At 43.5% G+C, this 17029-nt stretch overlaps 2 protein-coding genes across 2 annotated transcripts; both read left to right on the forward strand.

Moving 5' to 3' along the window:
- Positions 1 to 2943: 2943 nt before the first annotated feature.
- On the forward strand, positions 2944 to 9335 carry LOC121599854 (proton-associated sugar transporter A-like). Its single transcript, XM_041927955.1, has 6 exons — positions 2944 to 3750; positions 7293 to 7744; positions 7823 to 8483; positions 8553 to 8727; positions 8805 to 8900; positions 8987 to 9335. Exons 1-6 carry the CDS (start codon positions 3593 to 3595, stop codon positions 9116 to 9118), a joined length of 1674 nt encoding a protein of 557 aa, XP_041783889.1. The 5' UTR covers positions 2944 to 3592; the 3' UTR covers positions 9119 to 9335.
- Positions 9336 to 12070: 2735 nt separating this feature from the next.
- Positions 12071 to 16736, forward strand: LOC121600302 (proton-associated sugar transporter A-like). Its single transcript, XM_041928763.1, has 5 exons — positions 12071 to 12307; positions 12373 to 13282; positions 15732 to 16037; positions 16117 to 16212; positions 16306 to 16736. Exons 1-5 carry the CDS (start codon positions 12186 to 12188, stop codon positions 16435 to 16437), a joined length of 1566 nt encoding a protein of 521 aa, XP_041784697.1. The 5' UTR covers positions 12071 to 12185; the 3' UTR covers positions 16438 to 16736.
- The last annotated feature ends 293 nt before the right edge of the window (positions 16737 to 17029 follow it).

The raw sequence follows: 17029 nt of genomic DNA on the forward strand, positions 1-17029 counted from the left end.
TGTGTGCAAACGGATTGACGTAAACTGTCCGCAAAAATGCCGATAATGGGCCGACTAGGAAGGTGATTACACGCCCGGTGGTATCCTTTTCGTACGCTATTTTTGATCGTGTGCGCATGATGTATGCGATAAATTACTGCCAGAGCTCGTGTCGCTGTTTGGATTAAGCGTGTGGTGGCAGCATTGGACACATTTGTTGATCACTTTTTCCAAATACTGCATTTGCTGGTACAGAGGTTGGGAATTTCCTAGATAAAATGCTAAAGCTGGCATTAGGGAAGTCGAACACGAGCGAAATGCTGCGCAAATAGCAGCAGAGAGTGATTCGAGTTTGAATGAATATTACACATTTAAATAGCAACGCACAGCATTTATAAAATTAGATCACAACAGCCTCACAAACACCTCAAACCCGCGTTTCAAACACGATCGGTAACTGTGTCGCGATGATAACTTTTTAAAATTGAACACTTCACACCACCCTTTAATCCGACGTAACAAAAAATCACCCAAGAAACGTGTTTCAAAACAACCGTTCATTGCAGGGTAATTAATTGATCGTCTGGTCGTTCTGACGTGCCCCTGGCCCCTTCGTTGACGGATTAGTTCTGATCGGCGTACCGATCGGCTGCCGAAACGATCTACTCAGCTTAGTAATGACCTTCCAGCAGTGCCCGAAGTGACAACATGTTACTCACCGGACAGCTGTGCATACATTGGGTGTATCACGCGGTTCGTGTGTAACCTGGTACTAGAAGCCGCTGAGAGGCCTTTTTAAGCTCACGAAGACATGGAAACGGAACGATGCAGCATGCAAAACTTAGCACGACAGCCCACTGGATGATGAGGGAGAATTAGAGAAGGGGCGGCTTTTAAATGTAGCCGGTGAGCAGACAAGACAAGCGCGAGAAGCAAACGAAGGGAAACAGAATTTACTGAGAGTGACGTTTATTTTGGTTGGCAGGCTTTTTTATAAACAAACAAAACAAATGCTTGTATGTTGTTGTATACGATTGATTGATACCGAATTCTCAAATTTCCAGTTAGACATTTTTTTCAAACGAATCTCTAACACAACGGCAAAACAAGTAAAAAGCGTTCCACTGCCAATGTTGCCATAGAACAACAAAAAAGAACCATAACACAGCACAGGGCTGATTTGAAAGGACCAATTTAAATGCACATACTTGAACCTCACTGTTTGGCTGTGAATTGTGGATTATAGTGGAAGGATTTTCAAGAATTGTTGGAATGAAAATCTGTACTTTTTATGTGCCACAATTTATAGAAACGTGAAAAATAGCATTGGAAAGTGTCACAAAAACAACTTTGAATAGCCTTAATTAATTCGACAAAATACTTTAGATATCCACATTCTATTGAGCCTTGCATAAGTTTTGTACGTAAAGGAAATTTTCCACAAAAAATAATTATTCATGCATCCTCAAAAGAGAGAAGTGCTTTTAAAACAGAAATATGTTACAACGGAATTAGAAATTTCAAATATTTAACATTGCTTTAAACCTGCAGGCAACCTTGAACATGTTATCAGTAAGTAGAGTATAATGAAAAAGATACATTTATTTTCCAGTAAGCAAAGAATAAACTTCAATCACCTTCTGAAGCTTTCTTGGTATGATGCCACAGTATTGATTCGAAATTTACTCCATTTAAACAGACAAGGAGCGGTTTCAGTCAAAAAAAGAGTAATCAGGAGATAAAAAAACATCGGCTGCACAAAAAATCCCAACAAAATGTGTACTTTAACTAAATTACTCATTATTATTACACTTCTTGTATTTAAATGTAAGAAATCTTCAAAGAGCTGTAATAAATGAAGATCTATTCAAGGTCAGTTGGTGTTGTGTGGCGAAAAATACGAGTATGATACATGTACAAAATATAATTTCTGGGTTTTTGATATAAGGCTCAATAGTAAGGAATTGACCAAGTGTATTAGTTCTGATTACATTTCGATGATATTTTTAGTGACAACCTGACTGATCGAATGGCACTTTAGATCGATCAACATATTATCCATTCGAGATCGAAAACAGAACGTCATTTTTGTACCATTATTTACTGAATTGTAAAACTCTTGAACCAAAAACAAATAAAAAAGTCTTGTAAGACACGGAGCCTCACATACAAGAAGGATTTTATGACTTTGAGATAAATTCTATACGCTGATCTGATATTAGTAACAGTTGGGATAGGGTTGTTTAGTAGTCGAAATTTGAACATTAAGTAGCAAAAGAATTTCAATAGTACAATAATCAATTATTAAACAACGGAACAGTAATTAACTATCAACAGATTCTCCAGAGTACATTCCCAATCATCACTCATCGCATAATAAACAACAACAAGCGCCCGGTTCAACCACGTTTCAGCACGCTGCTTCCTAGCCCGCCGCATTGATCGTAATCGTGTTCCGCGCCAATCGTACGAATCCTTGTCAAGTCGAACCAGCCACGCGTGGGTCCCGATTCCGACACCCAAAACAAATCGGTCCGCCATAAACCATGTCCGCAAAAAAAAAGCTGCTGCGTAACGGCGACCGTTATTGCATGCCGAGCTAAGTTCCGATTAGCCGACCAGCTCCGCCATCCCATATACCAATGGCCCTATATGACGCTTCGCCGTTCGGTTTAGGATAATAAACGCGCGGGACAGAGGTAATAAAATTATTATCAGCCATCATTTGTTCGGTGGGGTTGTACTTTCTTCGAATTGTGATCACCGCACCCTGCCGCGCCCAAGGACGATACTGCGTCCCCAAGTAGAAGTCAACCCCCCTCCCCCTCTCCCCCCACCCTCACCCTTAACCCAACACGACTGTATTGGTGTGTTGGGGCCGCAATCAGGCAGCCGCCAGGTGAATGCGCGACCCGAACATGGGTATAAAAATGCGATCGTTACCGGCGACACGGTTTAGTTGCGCTCTCGTGTCGTTTGTCGCTGGCAGCGTATCGTGCCAGTCGTGCGTGGTTGCGTGTGCTCTCCGTGTGGAGGTAGAATCCGCTTGTGTATACAAATCGGTGCATATTAGTAGGCTCTGAAAGCACCTACCGGCAACGGAGCGTCAACAACGCTAGGTGAATGTGCGGCCGGAACTAGCTTGGAGATCTTGGTGCACCCCAACTGTGTGTGTGTGACTGTGTGGAATGTGTGGCGGTATCCTATTTCTGCAGGATCGACGCGTTTTTAACACGAAAAGGTTGTGAGACTCAGAAGGGCAAGGGCATTTCGGTTGGTTGACAGCAAATCGTACGCCCCTGCAATGCATTCCCAGGGGTCCCTATTTCCCGGTAACGGGTGACGGTCGGTTTTTCCGGTTTCCTCTCCATCGTTACACATTTTGGACCGAAAACAAGCCTCCCCCCCCCCCTCACCAGCAAACAAAAAACCGTCGGTGCCACTACCAGCACAAGTGCGCTCTAGTGTAAAGTTTGTGAATTAAAAGTATAAAAGTGCACAAAGGCTACAGCAGTTAGCTCACTAGTGTGCACTGCCCCGAGATACACAAGTGTGTGGGAAGGTCAGCTCGATCGATCGTCCATTTGTCTCATCGTGATTGCTCTACCGAAAGATGGCTGACACGATGGAGCAAACAAAACAGACGACCGATGTCGTCGTGTACACGAACGGAAGTTCGCTACCGAGCGATAAGGAGATTATGGACAGCATGCTGCAAATGCGCTTCCAGCATGCCAAAAAGCAGGACCGCGATTACTCCCATCTATTCAGGTAAGGCGTAAGTGTTGTGCGCGGAGAATCGGGGTGTGCTGATGAATGTTGATGTTTGGTCACCAAGCTGTTTATAATTGGCACTGCAAATTAACTGCTCGGTGATGCGTTACAAATGGCGTTATCATTGTGTTACGGCGAATCGATTCTCTATTCTGAAGTTCAGCTGGAACACATTAATTCTTGTTCGGTGTCTCATTTTTGCGTGGGTTTAGCAATTTTGATTCAAAAATAATTGACCACTGTGGTGGTTCGCAGTGGACACTTCGGACACTAAAGATAATCACAGCACTTATCACAAACCAATAACGACACAGCTCCAATTACACCAATTCGCAATGCTTACTACAATAGGACACCTGGAAACTGGCACAAAACTGCAACAAAACTGCTACCCACCCCCGGCAATAGGGAGGAATTAACACTGGCAATGAACAAACTTCCCCTGCATTACATGTCATTGACACATTTCACGCCCTACCAATTATGCTGGTGTGTGGACGCACAGACGACGCCCTAACGATATGGCAGTAAATTTGATATCTTGAACGCTTTTACTTCTACAACCGTCACCATGTGCATCTTTACGATCCAGACAGAATGTGCGATAATGGCGCTGTGGGGTGGTTACTGTTAACGGTGTGGTGGATAGGGCCAATTAATAAGGCGTTTCAACCTGCCCGAGCTGGATTACACAGGTTTCGTTTATTGCCGTCTAAATCTACCTTTGAGCCTGACTAATCCCCCAATTGGGCTTGTGGCTTGCGTTTATCTTCCCTCAGCTGCGGGCAGCAGCTTATCGTGAGCATTTTCGCAAACCCATCTTGGGTTTTTTGGCGGAAGGATGGAGCAATCTCCAGCTCACATCCCGATCACGGTGCCGGACTGATACCACTCTTGACGTCAGGTGTGCACGAGGCTTAGGAGCTGCTCCAAAGGTTACTCTGCTGATGGGCTGGAGCACTTGTGGGATGATGCCTGTTTTTTTGGAGGGGGGGAGAGTACTTGCTTAAGACAACAACTCTGTCAAGTTGATCCATGATATTATCTGCATAACGTCTGCAGTCAGCTGCAAGAGCCAGGGAGATAATCTCAGACGTGGTAGGAGTTTGTGTGCCTCTGCTAAGTGCATCTTTTTACACCTCATACTACCCTTTTAACCTTGAGTGTTTTTGAACAGTATTATTGTTTTAAATTTACCGGATCTGGACCCCTTATACGAAGCAAATTGGGCACACACTTCATCGCGTTTTAATTACCCTCCTGCGTTGGGGTTTTTTTCTGATCATTAAATCGGCCGGCGCTGAGTAGCTTCACACAAACATAATACTGGTTTTGCCGCTTGATCCCAATGGTCAACAAAAACATAGAACCAGGCCCGGTTTTGTCGGTTGTGTTTCAGTGAAAGGCGCGGTTGAAGCGTTGTTTGAATATTTGATGCATAGACGCGCAAAAAAACGAATCAAAACAAACCGCTTTGGATCGTGACTCATAAACTGGGATGCAAAGCATAACAAACAACGTTGGGTGGAATATCTTGATTTGTGTTAGAATTTGAGCTTTTATGACTTTTGGAGGGAAAGAGCTATAAAAGGTTCTAATTTGTATTCGTGTTATGTTGTTTCAGAATTAGTAAAAATCATGTGCAACATTCAAGCAACTTGCCACTGTTATTGCTATTGGTGAATTTTCTGTTACGTTATGCGCTCATTGATATTCATCAAGAGCTGACATAACGCTTCAAAAAGCATACATTTTGTTCCTGTTTTGCATACACTGTCTTCTGATGTGGCTTAAGTTACGCGATTAGCCTTGTTGCATAGTTTTTGAATTGTTATGTTCCTAATTCCTAGAGGACAAAACAGTTCGATTATCAGCTCCCTCAAGATCACTCTTCTTCCTTTTTGTTTTCATCTTCTTCAGCAATCCTGATTTGCGTACCAGAGCAAGCTTTGAATGAGCTTTCTATGACTGTTTTCAGCTAACAGGCATCATAACATGCAGGAACAGTAAATACAGGGAATCGATGTCTGGCATTCATGTCTAGCATTGCAGTAGCAGCCGTGTTGATCGTTTGACCAGACTGTATCTAATTCGAGTTTTCCTTCTTCTCCTTATTTTGCCACAACAATCGTTGTCGATCAAGACCTGCCTGTACCGCTAATAGGCTAGGCTTCCAATGACTTGTTGATTACCCGTATCATGATAGTCAGTCCTATGTATGGAGGCAGGGTCCATTCGGGGCTTGAATCCATGGCGATTTTATTTTGTAGTATTGATTTAAGTGAAATTGCACTCCAAAATAGATTGTTTACGTTTCGATTTGACAGATGGCGCTACGCACTGTGGTGAACGAAATGTAAACAATTTTGGAGTGCTTTTTCAACCGCTAATTACTCAGTGAATAAAACGAGTTATGGGTCAAACGACCCATCGTTTTAAAGCTTAAGTCTTCTTCTTTCCGTTTTCCGCATAATATGTGTCAAAATATGTGAAATAATGTAGAAAACATGGGAAAACCACAATAGCGATTACTAGCGAGTCTCTAGTTTGGAATTCTACTCGGTGGATCGATCAACGACAATTAGAATCTGGAAAGAGTAGGTCATAAAAAAAAACAAAGTAAATAAAGAGAAAAATCAACCTTCGAGCTGTGTTGAATTCAAACATTCACTTGTAGGATTCGATTCACTCACTCTTCATTACTCAGTGTTCACATCTCTAGCATATTGGGAAGTAGTCACATCAGCAGCTATCGTTAATTCAAAGTGAAAGAGTTAGAATGACGAGTTAAATCATTAACTTATTTTTTTAAAGTCACAAAATCACAAGTGTGAAGCGTAACTCCACTCATTGAGGATTAACTTTTGATTCACTTTGAGCGATAAGTGTTTCGATTCACTCTGGGCTAGTCAAAAGTCGGCGTGGAGAATTGAACCGTAATTGCCTTGTAAATTAACTCGAGATTTAAGATGGAAAATTAAGTCTCTTAAGATAATCTTCTTGGGCCGGTCTGGTGGTACAGTCGTCAACTCGTACGACGTAACAACATGCCCGTCATGGGTTCAAGCCCGTCATGGGTGCACCGAATAGACCGTGCCCCCATACGTAGGACTAACTATTCTGCTATGGTAACAATAAGTCACTGAAAGCCAAGCTCACTCACTAGTGGCAGGCACATAGGCAGGCCTTGACCAACAGCGGTTGGTTGTGCCAAATAAGAAGAAGAAGAGAATCTTCAGATAACTCTTTGATTCTCTTTGAGTGGCTTAAAACACAAATTATTTAAGTGAATTCTTTTAGATGATTCAATCGAATCATTTACTCATGTATCAGTATGCACATCACTAGGTCATAAACAAGTCTAGTAAGCCTGTTTTCAAACATAGAATAACCTCATACAGTTAAGAAGGAGTAGAAGACAATATACACGATCAATTATATGTAAAAAAACAATCAAAACACTCCTCAATACAAAATAAATCATTGTCTCTTTTGCTTCTTCGCTCCTTCATTCTCCACAACAATCCCTCCCGAAACAGGAAAAAATCCCGCCTCGAACTGATCCGCCTCTCGATGGTGATCGTCGGCATCGAGTTCCTGTACGCGGCCGAGACGGCCTTCGTCACGCCGATCCTGCTCGGCATCGGGCTCTCGCACACGTTCATGACGATGGTGTGGGCGTTCTCGCCCGTTCTCGGCTTCTTCTTCGCACCGATGATTGCGTCCTTCAGCGACACCATCCGGGTGCAGTGGGGACGACGCCGGCCCGTCCTGTTAGCACTTGGACTGGCGATGATGACGGGCATGTGGATACTGCCGCACGGCAAAACGATCGGCGTCTTCTTCGGCGATCCAGACGTACCGGTCGACCAGATGGAGGGCTTCCGGTGGTCCATCCCGGTCACGATCATCGGGCTCGTGCTGACGGATTTCGACGCCGAGACGAACAACGGCATTGCGCGAGCGTACTTCATGGACATGTGTGCACCGGGTAGGGGAATGAGAAGCCTTGTCCAGACTTTGTTAAGACCGGAAACTAACGATTAATCTCTTTTTGGTTTGTTCCCAGATGATCAGTCGCGCGTACTGACGACGGCCATGTTTATTGGCGGGCTGGGCGGTACCGCCGGGTACGTGCTCGGGGCGATCGACTGGAGCCAAACTAACCTCGACATCCTGGGCAGCAACGAAGCGACCGTGTTTATGTTCGTGTTCATCGTGATGAGCGTAGGGCTGCTCATCACGCTCACCAGCTATCGAGAGGTTCCGCTGCCCTTGATGGAGCGCGATCCGCTGCTTCGGCCGATCAACTCGAACGCTTTCGAGGCGGAAAAATCGCGCCAGCTGGCCGTGTACAGCATCTCGAAGGACGTGATTCCGGAACCGATCAAGCCCGACCAGGATGCTGCGGTCGGAATCGGGGATGACGACGACGAGAAGCCGCTACGGTTGCGTGACTTCTTGCGTAACATTGTGCACATGCCGAAAAGTCTGTTCATCCTCTACTCGACACAGTTCTTCTCGCAGCTCGGCTATCTCAGCTACTGTCTGTACTTTACCGACTTTGTCGGGTCGGAAGTGTTCGGTGGGGATGTTGCGGGTGCGCCCGGGTCCCCCGAGCTTGCCCTGTATGAGGAGGGCGTCCGGTACGGTTGCTGGGGTATGGCCGTGTTCGCCGTGTGCAGTGCGTCCTACTCCGCGGTCATCGAGCGGTTGGTGAAGCGGTTCAGGTAAGGACAGATACCCTCGAAGAGGAGTCAGAGATGGAGTGATTTACGTTTCTTGTTTCAACAACACAGCGCCCGTCCAGTGTACATAGCAGGGTTGTTGCTGTTCAGCCTCGGCATGCTGCTGATGGGGCTGGTCAAGGAGAAGTTTATGATCTTCATCGCCTGCCCGACGGTGGGCATTATGTACGCGACAATGTACTCCCTGCCTTACTTGCTCATATCTCAGTATCACTCCAAAAACTCGGTAAGTATTACTTGTTTCTTAAAAATTAAATAAACTTTATGAAAGTTACCCTTGCACTACTTTCTACTATCCACCAGTTTGAAGTGAAGGATGGTAAATGTGTACCAAACACTACCAAGCGCGGTTTCGGTGCCGATGTTTCCATGATGAGCTGCATGCTTTTCCTCGCACAGGTACGGCAAATTCCTCTTTAAACCATTTCCATTTTAAGCTCGCTTCTAATCTTTGAAACGTTTTTCACTTTTTTCACACCCTACAGCTCATCATCTCGCTCGCGATCGGCAGTATTATCGATGCGGTCGAAACGAACGTGGTGGTCATCTTTTCGGCCAGCATATTCTCCCTTGTCGCTGCCCTGACAGCGTCACAGATTGTCTACATGGGACTGTGATAGATAGCGGTTGAGCGGACGTACGGAGCCGGACAGTCTAACGACGAACGGGATGAAAAATGTGATAAAAAACGTATTATTAAAACCTGATAGTTGAGTAAACGGTTTATTTGACAATGTCGGCCATTTCTGCTACATGAAGAGAAGAAATGTTGGTGCGACAATTGGGATGGTGCTTTGGAAATGGCAATAAATATACCTCGCTCGGTTTATACAATAATTGTGGTGATTGTTTGATTATTTTGTTTTTAAACATACTACATGAATTAAAATAAATTGATTTTTAATTAAATTCATTTGAAAGTGATCTTATTAAAAAAATAAAGATGAGATTATTTGCTTAGGCGATACGATTTGAAGGGAAGAATACGATTTTGTTGGCAGCATTTTGCGAAATTATTCACTATCAATTTAGAAGCACGCCATAGTGTTTCCAAGAACTACTGTAACACGCACCTAAGTGACTTTGTGAGGCTTACACTACAGACGTATTGCCGTCAGCGCAGTACCAGAAGTAAACCAAGTAATTGATAAGATCGCCAAGCAATCACAGTTTTGTTCAAAATAGTTCATTTGCGATGGAAAAATGAAGATGAAAAGAGATGAAACATTTAGACAAAACAAACGTACGATACTGTACAAAAAAGTGTAACCAATTCGAAGCAAAAACCGAACAACAAATCAAACCAAAAAAACGTCAACAAAAACCATCACAAAAAATGTTTAGTTAAGCGAAAGAGACCACTGCAAATGGAACTGAAAGTTAAAAGATAGAAACATTCCAAAGATCTCAATTTCGAAATGGTCTATGGTTCAGGACCTCTGGATCACTGATGGGAAAAATAAAGATTTCGTCGGAATCGATTCCAACTAGCTTCGAAGTTTTCTGCAATCAATTCCGGATAGTAGGTCCGGAATCAATTTTGGAATCGGCTTCCGAATCGGAATCGGTTCCAAAATCAAAATTAGCTTCGAAACGCAGTCGATTTCGGCATCTTCGTAAGAAAAGGCGTTTGAGTCCAATGATGCTAAGTATTGATAGCCGCAAAAAAAAAAACTTGTTAACGATCCATTCTCATGGAGATTCCCGGACTGATTTCGCTTCTGAAACTTCTTACTTCACTTCAAGAACAAATTCTCATTCCAAAGCTAATTCGATTTCTGGAGTCAATCCTGATTCCGTTGCTGGAGCAAATTGCGATTTCCAGGTCGTTTCTGATTCTGGAGCCGATTCTGATTTCGGAGCCGGTTCTGATCCCGGAATGAATTCCGGAGCCGACTTTAAAATCGGTTCCGGAGTCGACTCCGAAATCGGCTCCGAAATCGGCTCCTAGATCGGCTCCGAAATCGGCTCTGAAGTCAACTCCGGAATCAGCTCCGGAATTGGCTCCGTAATCGTCTCCGAAATCGACTCTGGAATCGAATCCGGAATCGACTCTGGAATCGGCTTCTGAATCGACTTCTGAATCGACTCCAGAATCGGCTCCTGAATTGTTACTGAACATGGAATCGGTATCGGGAAGGTTTTCTACTACTCAGGATTTTTTGGTTTGGAATTGTGATTTCAATAAAAAAAACATCATAGGAATTTGTGAATGAATTCATAGCGTCTTTCGTTGATCTGAGCAACTTTCAATATGATGTCTATGTAGATTGGTATGTTTCGGTTTGTAGACAACGTTTGTAATGTATAGCAAATTTTGCATATATTCTACTCTTTTGGAGGATGGTAATGATCAATACTTTTTGTAATTAATAATCAGCATCAGGCATGTATCATCTACATTTAAATCATTGGGAATTGTATACCGTTTAAGTGTTGAATTGAAAGATGTGTCGATCAATGGCTAACATTATTACTTCAATCGGAACCCCCTGTAAGATCACATTCTCTTTACGTTCTTTAGATGATATAAAATAGCGTTTCTTAGCGTTACCTTGGAGATGAAAGAGTATATAACCTTGCGGTATTGTTTTACTTGTCTGACTCTATAACCAACTTTACTTTACGATCTTGATATGATGCAGAAGTGTCTAACCAGAAACACATTAGTACGATGAAAATATCTCTGTAATGCTTTAAATTCCCAAGTCCTTAAACATGTGACTTAAGTTATGGAAAAATGCAACTAAGCTACTACGATCGTGGTCACTTCGTTCGTATGTTAACCCTTCTTTTAGATCGATCATATGGACAGAGGATCGGCATGGTAGGTTCAAGATGGGATGGCATCGTGGCAAGGCCGTGCTAGTCATTATGAGAGAGCGAGAGATTAAATGCATTATCAGAGGACTGCTAAAGACTATAAGCAGCTCCCGACACTGCTACAGTAGACCAAGATCACCATTCGCTCGTGGTATCTCCCAAGGTCTGCAACAAGACAATGATCTTGCCCATCAGCTGGTGACTGTCAAAGTCAAATAAATCGAAACAAGGGATTACCAGCATTAACTATTTCCCAATTAGACGACATCCTAGTCACTTGCTGTGAATGAACCAGATGTATGCTTAGTTCCAAATGTGTTAAAATAATCCCGATTAACTCGACCCGAAAATTGTTATGTCAAGGACGTCTTAATTTAATATCAACTCGAACGTATTTAACCCCCAGCTCAAATGAAACCTTCACCCAGCCCAAGAAAGGGTTTGCAAAGCCAGCGATTGATGAAGTGCTGGCAAACATTTACAACTCTTAATCGCAAAATTTGTCTATCAGTTAAAGCGTACAAACGCGTGCTGTCCGCTTTTTGCTACCCAAAACAGTAACTCTTCTTCTTTGACGATGTTTCCACCAGGGTACAGGGTTTCTTATCTGCCTGGTTAAAGGAAAGAAAGCGCGCCATGTACAGCAACAAGACAAAAAACTGTCCCAACACTGTCGCAAGATTATCAATGCAACGATAATTGTAAAGCGCCCGTCGTTTCCGCATTGAGTGTGCGAGATTACGATTATGCTCGTACAGACGCCACAGCGTTCACAGCGACACATGCCAGAGCATCCCGATTTCGATCGGAGCATCAGCCCAGTGCCGTTTCGGAAGCTGACGGTGACTAACGGTGTGTAAGATGTACGGGACGTACCAGCAGCAGGAACGCCTCACCGAGGATGATATACTCCAGGGAATGCTCGAAAGTCGGCAGCGCTTTGCCAAGCTCGACAACTCCCGGGGCTATCAACACTCTTTTAGGTGAGTTAGGGAGCTGTTGGGGTGCCTTGAGATTCACTTCAAACTTCAAAATGCTTTACTTGCAGAAAAAAGTCCAAATGGGAACTGGTGCGACTGTCCCTGCTCATCGTCGGCATCGAGTGTACGTACGCAACGGAGACGGCACTGGTAGCCCCGATCCTGCTTGGCATCGGCCTACCGCACACGGTCATGACCATGATCTGGGCGACGCCCTCTCTCGCCGGACTGCTCTTTGCGCCCGTGATCGCTTCTGTCAGCGATCGACTCCGTTCGCGCTGGGGCCGTCGACGTCCGGTGCTGCTTGCTCTGGGCTGTACCATTCTTACCGGCATGCTCGTACTACCGAACGGGCCGGCCATCGGTGAGCTGGTGGGGCTGACGAGCGTCGGCTGGGTGGCCACAATCACAACCGTCGGTCTGATAATGTCTGACTTTTCGGCCGAAACGAGCAACGGACTGTGCCGGACGTACGCGATGGAGGTGTGCACTATTCGGGATCAGGCCCGTGTCCTCAGCATCATGGTGCTGACGGGTGGAATCGGTGCGACCATGGGTGCACTGTTTGGGGCGATCAACTGGAACCGGCTCGGCATTGGACGTTTGTTGGGTGGGAATGGACCGTCCGTGTTTGCGGCGAACTGGATTGTGCTGTTTGTGGGGCTGTTGGTGACGTTGACAAGCTTTTCGGAGATCCCACTGCCGGTGCAGGAGTCGGAACCGATGCTGAGGCCGGTGACGCAAAAGATGCTGCTGGACGAGGTGAAGCGTGCGCAGGGAGAGGGTCGTGTGCAGGATGAGAAGGAAGAGGTGCAGGAAGTGGTTGGGTTTAGGCAGTTTGTGCATAATGTGCTGCATATGCCACGATCGATGAAGGTGTTGTGTTTGACGCAGCTGCTGAGCCACATGAGCTACCTGACGTACTGTTTGTACTATACCGATTTTGTTGGCGCTACGGTCTACGAAGGAGATGTGCGGGTGAGTAGATGAAGTGAGTGACGAAATGCTTTAGTTGTGTGAAAATATGTAGAATATCAACATTAAATACGAACAACAAACGCTAGAAGTTTCAGTGCATGTGAATTGAAAAATATCGAAGAAAGGGGTGCAAAGGTTGCTGAACGATTGTAGCAAAGATAGTAAAATGTGTTTCATAAGCTCAATATTAAGTGAAGTGCTATTTAAATTAGTGATGTCCTGGAGCGCACGCACGACCCTGATCCGACCCTGACTGTTGTTAGTACAATACCGACTCCAGCAAAATGGGAGCCACTAGTTCTACCCGGAGTTGGAATAATCGGGAATCATATTCGGCTGGGTCGGAGTCGTTCAAAGTCATCCGGAACAGTCCGGAGTCCTCCGGAGTGGTCCAGAGTCGGAGTCGACCAGTATCCGAGTCGGTCAGAGCCAGTGTTGCGAACGATGATAATTTTAGACATAAAATGTTACTGTTTTAAGCATCGTATAATGCTATAATTGCATCGCTTTTGATTTTTCCGTACTTTAAATGAACTAGATCTCCATCAAAATGGGTCCTTTTGCGTGTTTTCGTGTGGATTTCTATACTTCTGTAAGTGGACACCAATTTTCTGGTTGACTGAGTGAAAGTATCATGTGGTCCAATAGTTAAATATCTGCAAATGCACAATTAGTCAGTTCTGGTGTCATATGAAAAATGGCAAATTACATCCAATATACTTTTTTACAATCATTTTATTGCAAAAGCGCTGACCGTTCTTACACAAATGATTGTCGCTCTTGGAAAGTCGTGTAACCGTAAGCCGCTCACTGCGAAGGTCATAAAAAATTAATAACACAGACCAACTGGTACCTTCCGGAGCAATATGCTTGTGATCAGGCATTCCATTTAGTAGTGTTTTTTTGTCTTTTGATTTGCCCATGCACCTTGTGTTCAGCCGATTGTTTCGAAGGCAAACTCCGGACGACTCCGACTCTGGCCGATTCCAGACTACTCCGGACGAATCCGACTCCACACGATTTCGGATGACTCCTGATGACTAGAAATGACTCCGAAAGACTTCGGATGACTAGGAACGACTTCGGATTATTCTGGGCGGACAATTCTAACTGCCAGATTCGGTTGAAAAATTATCGGAATCGGATCGAAGTCGAATCCAGATTCTTAACAGGTTTATCCGTCACTAATTTAAACGTGAAACCTGTATAAAATAAACTCCTATAGGAGAGTAAAATCGATAAAATAACAGATGAACAGGGCGTTGAACGAGTAGTTGTGTTACAGCGATCTGAATTTGTAGTTCAAGCAACTAATTACAGATCATTTTATCATTATTATTGTTCAACTGTGTATTGCGAAATTGAAATTAGTATTGTATTTCACGAATCTTTTGAATCATTCATATAAATCTTCAGCGATGAAAGATTCGGATGTCCGTTCGAATCTCTAAAGATTTGTTACTATTTTAAGTCTCGCAAATCGCTAAAGATCCATGCATCTCTAAAGTATCAGGAATCTCTTAAAATTTAAATAGATCTTGAATGATGTATGAATATATTGTCTCTCATGAATATCTTTTTGTCAACATCTAAAGATTTATTAATCTCGAGAAAAAATTATCTTTAGATATTCATGAATATCTAAAACGCTAACATAGCCTAAATACTTTAAGTCTAGGTTCTCCATAACTACTACCGTAGCGATTGCGGAACGTGAATCTTTGACAATGACAAAGCTTTTTTCGGACACACTTTCCCGGGTATCGTCAAGCATGGTGTAACCGTCATAGGATTGCTTAACGACAAATAGCAACAATCCCTTACAGTTTTCAGTGATTTGCAAACCTTTCAAACTAAAGATTGGTTCAAAATGCGTTTGGAATTATGTATAGTAAAAGGCAAAAAAGTGAACATCTTTAGAATGATATTCATACATCTCTAGAGATTCATCAATATTCAGGGTTTTATAGCTGAATGAATGAATTAACCTTTTAAGAGATTCATAAATCTTTTAAAATTCATTCAAGAATCATTAAGATTCATAAATCTGAATCTGATTTATCCCTTGTTCTAATCTTTGTTTATGATGTTAAGCTTGCTAGAGCCTTAAATTTACGAAATTTCGTTAATATTTGGTTGTTTTTAATTTATGTTCATGTATCCGTCAAAAATTGATAAAACATGGCTTATCAACTATTCAAAGATAGATCAACTAACGTTTTAATTTGGCGGTAGTTTACTAACTTTACTAAACTAACGGTAGTTTACCTTCAAAGTTCAAAGGCTGCAGAGAACAAGACTTACAAGAGCAACATAGTAACTCATACAGGATTTTTTTTTCGCTAACTCAAAACTAGCAGTAACCTTTCACGACACTTCCACAACATCAAAAATCAAAAAGTGTTATACTAAAAACCCTTTTTTTTCCTTCCTTCCTACCATCCTGCAGGCCCTAAAAGGATCGGCGGCAGCCGAACGGTACGACGACGGGGTTCGGTTCGCCTGCCTCGGTATGGCCCTCTGCTCCACCACCTCCTCCATCTACTCCGTGTTCATCGAGGGCCTGATCGTTCGGTTCGGGGCCCGGCCTGTTTACGTGGGCGGACTGCTGGCGCACTGCTGCGGCATGCTGGCGATGGGACTGATGCCCCACAAGCTGGTCGTGTTTGGGTGCTGCGCCCTCACGGGGGTTATGTACGCCACCATCTATTCCATCCCGTTCCTGCTGATTTCGCACTATCACTCAAAGAATTGTGTAAGTAAAGGTGCATGAAACACAGCGAACGACTCCGTTGTTCGATTGAGTTTTAAATCCCTTTTTTACTTCGACCCAGTTTACGGAAGTTGACGGCCAGTACGTGGAAAGCATCGAGCCACGAGGGTTCGGTGTGGACGTTTCTATGATGAGCAGTATGTTATGTTTGGCACAGGTACATTATGTTTGTTTGTTTTTTTGTGTGTGTGCGTAAAATCTGATTTTAAAAACATCTTTTTATGCTTCATTTCCCAATAACCAACAACAGTTGATTGTATCGCTAGCGATCGGTGCCGTGATTGATGCGGTCGGTTCCACCATCATCATTACGTTCATCTCGTCCGCCTTCATGCTGTGCGCCGCCGGTTCCGCCATGGCAATACTTTACATGGGACTGTAGATTGTAAAGAGGGGATTCTGGGAAACGTAAATTAAACGTAGTTTTATTACTTTAATGTAAATACACGTGTCTCGCTGCGGCCGAAACGCATTTTCGCCGAAATGAATTATGATTCGAGAGCGAGCGAGGCGTATGAAGCTTTCGCGGAAAGCAAAACGCCTGTGCGTATGCAATCACAATGCAAGGCAAGTTTTCGGGTTTGAAAGCGCATGGAGTAAGCGGATCGTTATTTTTAAATGGATGTTTTCACTGGGTTTAATTTAAGTATGAGTGAGCTTTAGCAAATAAAATAATGAATTGAAAATAAAGAAAAATACATTGGTGAATTTGATTTCAGTTTACAGTACAAACACATTTTCCTTGACTTTCAGACTTTCGGCACAAAGTTTGAAACTTTCTGTAACATTCACAATAGGTAGTAGTAAGCCTCAAGTAAGTTGTACATACAAGAAATTCCCATCATAAAGCTGTTTGTTATCTATTCACTTCAAAAGCCCCCAGAAAATGACCAGGAAAATCAAACAGCAATCGTCTTCTTTCCGCTACAGAAAAGCAGCGTGTCATCGTGTCCCGAAACCTGGTGGCAATAATA

This window comes from Anopheles merus, chromosome 3L (genome assembly GCF_017562075.2).
Source record: "Anopheles merus strain MAF chromosome 3L, AmerM5.1, whole genome shotgun sequence".
Lineage (NCBI taxonomy): Eukaryota > Metazoa > Arthropoda > Insecta > Diptera > Culicidae > Anopheles > Anopheles merus.

Bases quoted from the DNA above. Each gene is read 5' to 3' on its own strand.
- LOC121599854 (XM_041927955.1), top strand. From the start codon at position 3,593: ATGGCTGACACGATGGAGCAAACAAAACAGACGACCGATGTCGTCGTG. The intron at 3,751-7,292 runs GTAAGGCGTAAG...CTCCCGAAACAG, and splicing joins GATTACTCCCATCTATTCAG to GAAAAAATCCCGCCTCGAAC. The intron at 7,745-7,822 runs GTAGGGGAATGA...GTTTGTTCCCAG, and splicing joins CATGGACATGTGTGCACCGG to ATGATCAGTCGCGCGTACTG.
- LOC121600302 (XM_041928763.1), top strand. From the start codon at position 12,186: ATGTACGGGACGTACCAGCAGCAGGAACGCCTCACCGAGGATGATATA. The intron at 13,283-15,731 runs GTGAGTAGATGA...ACCATCCTGCAG, and splicing joins TCTACGAAGGAGATGTGCGG to GCCCTAAAAGGATCGGCGGC. The intron at 16,038-16,116 runs GTAAGTAAAGGT...ACTTCGACCCAG, and splicing joins ACTATCACTCAAAGAATTGT to TTTACGGAAGTTGACGGCCA.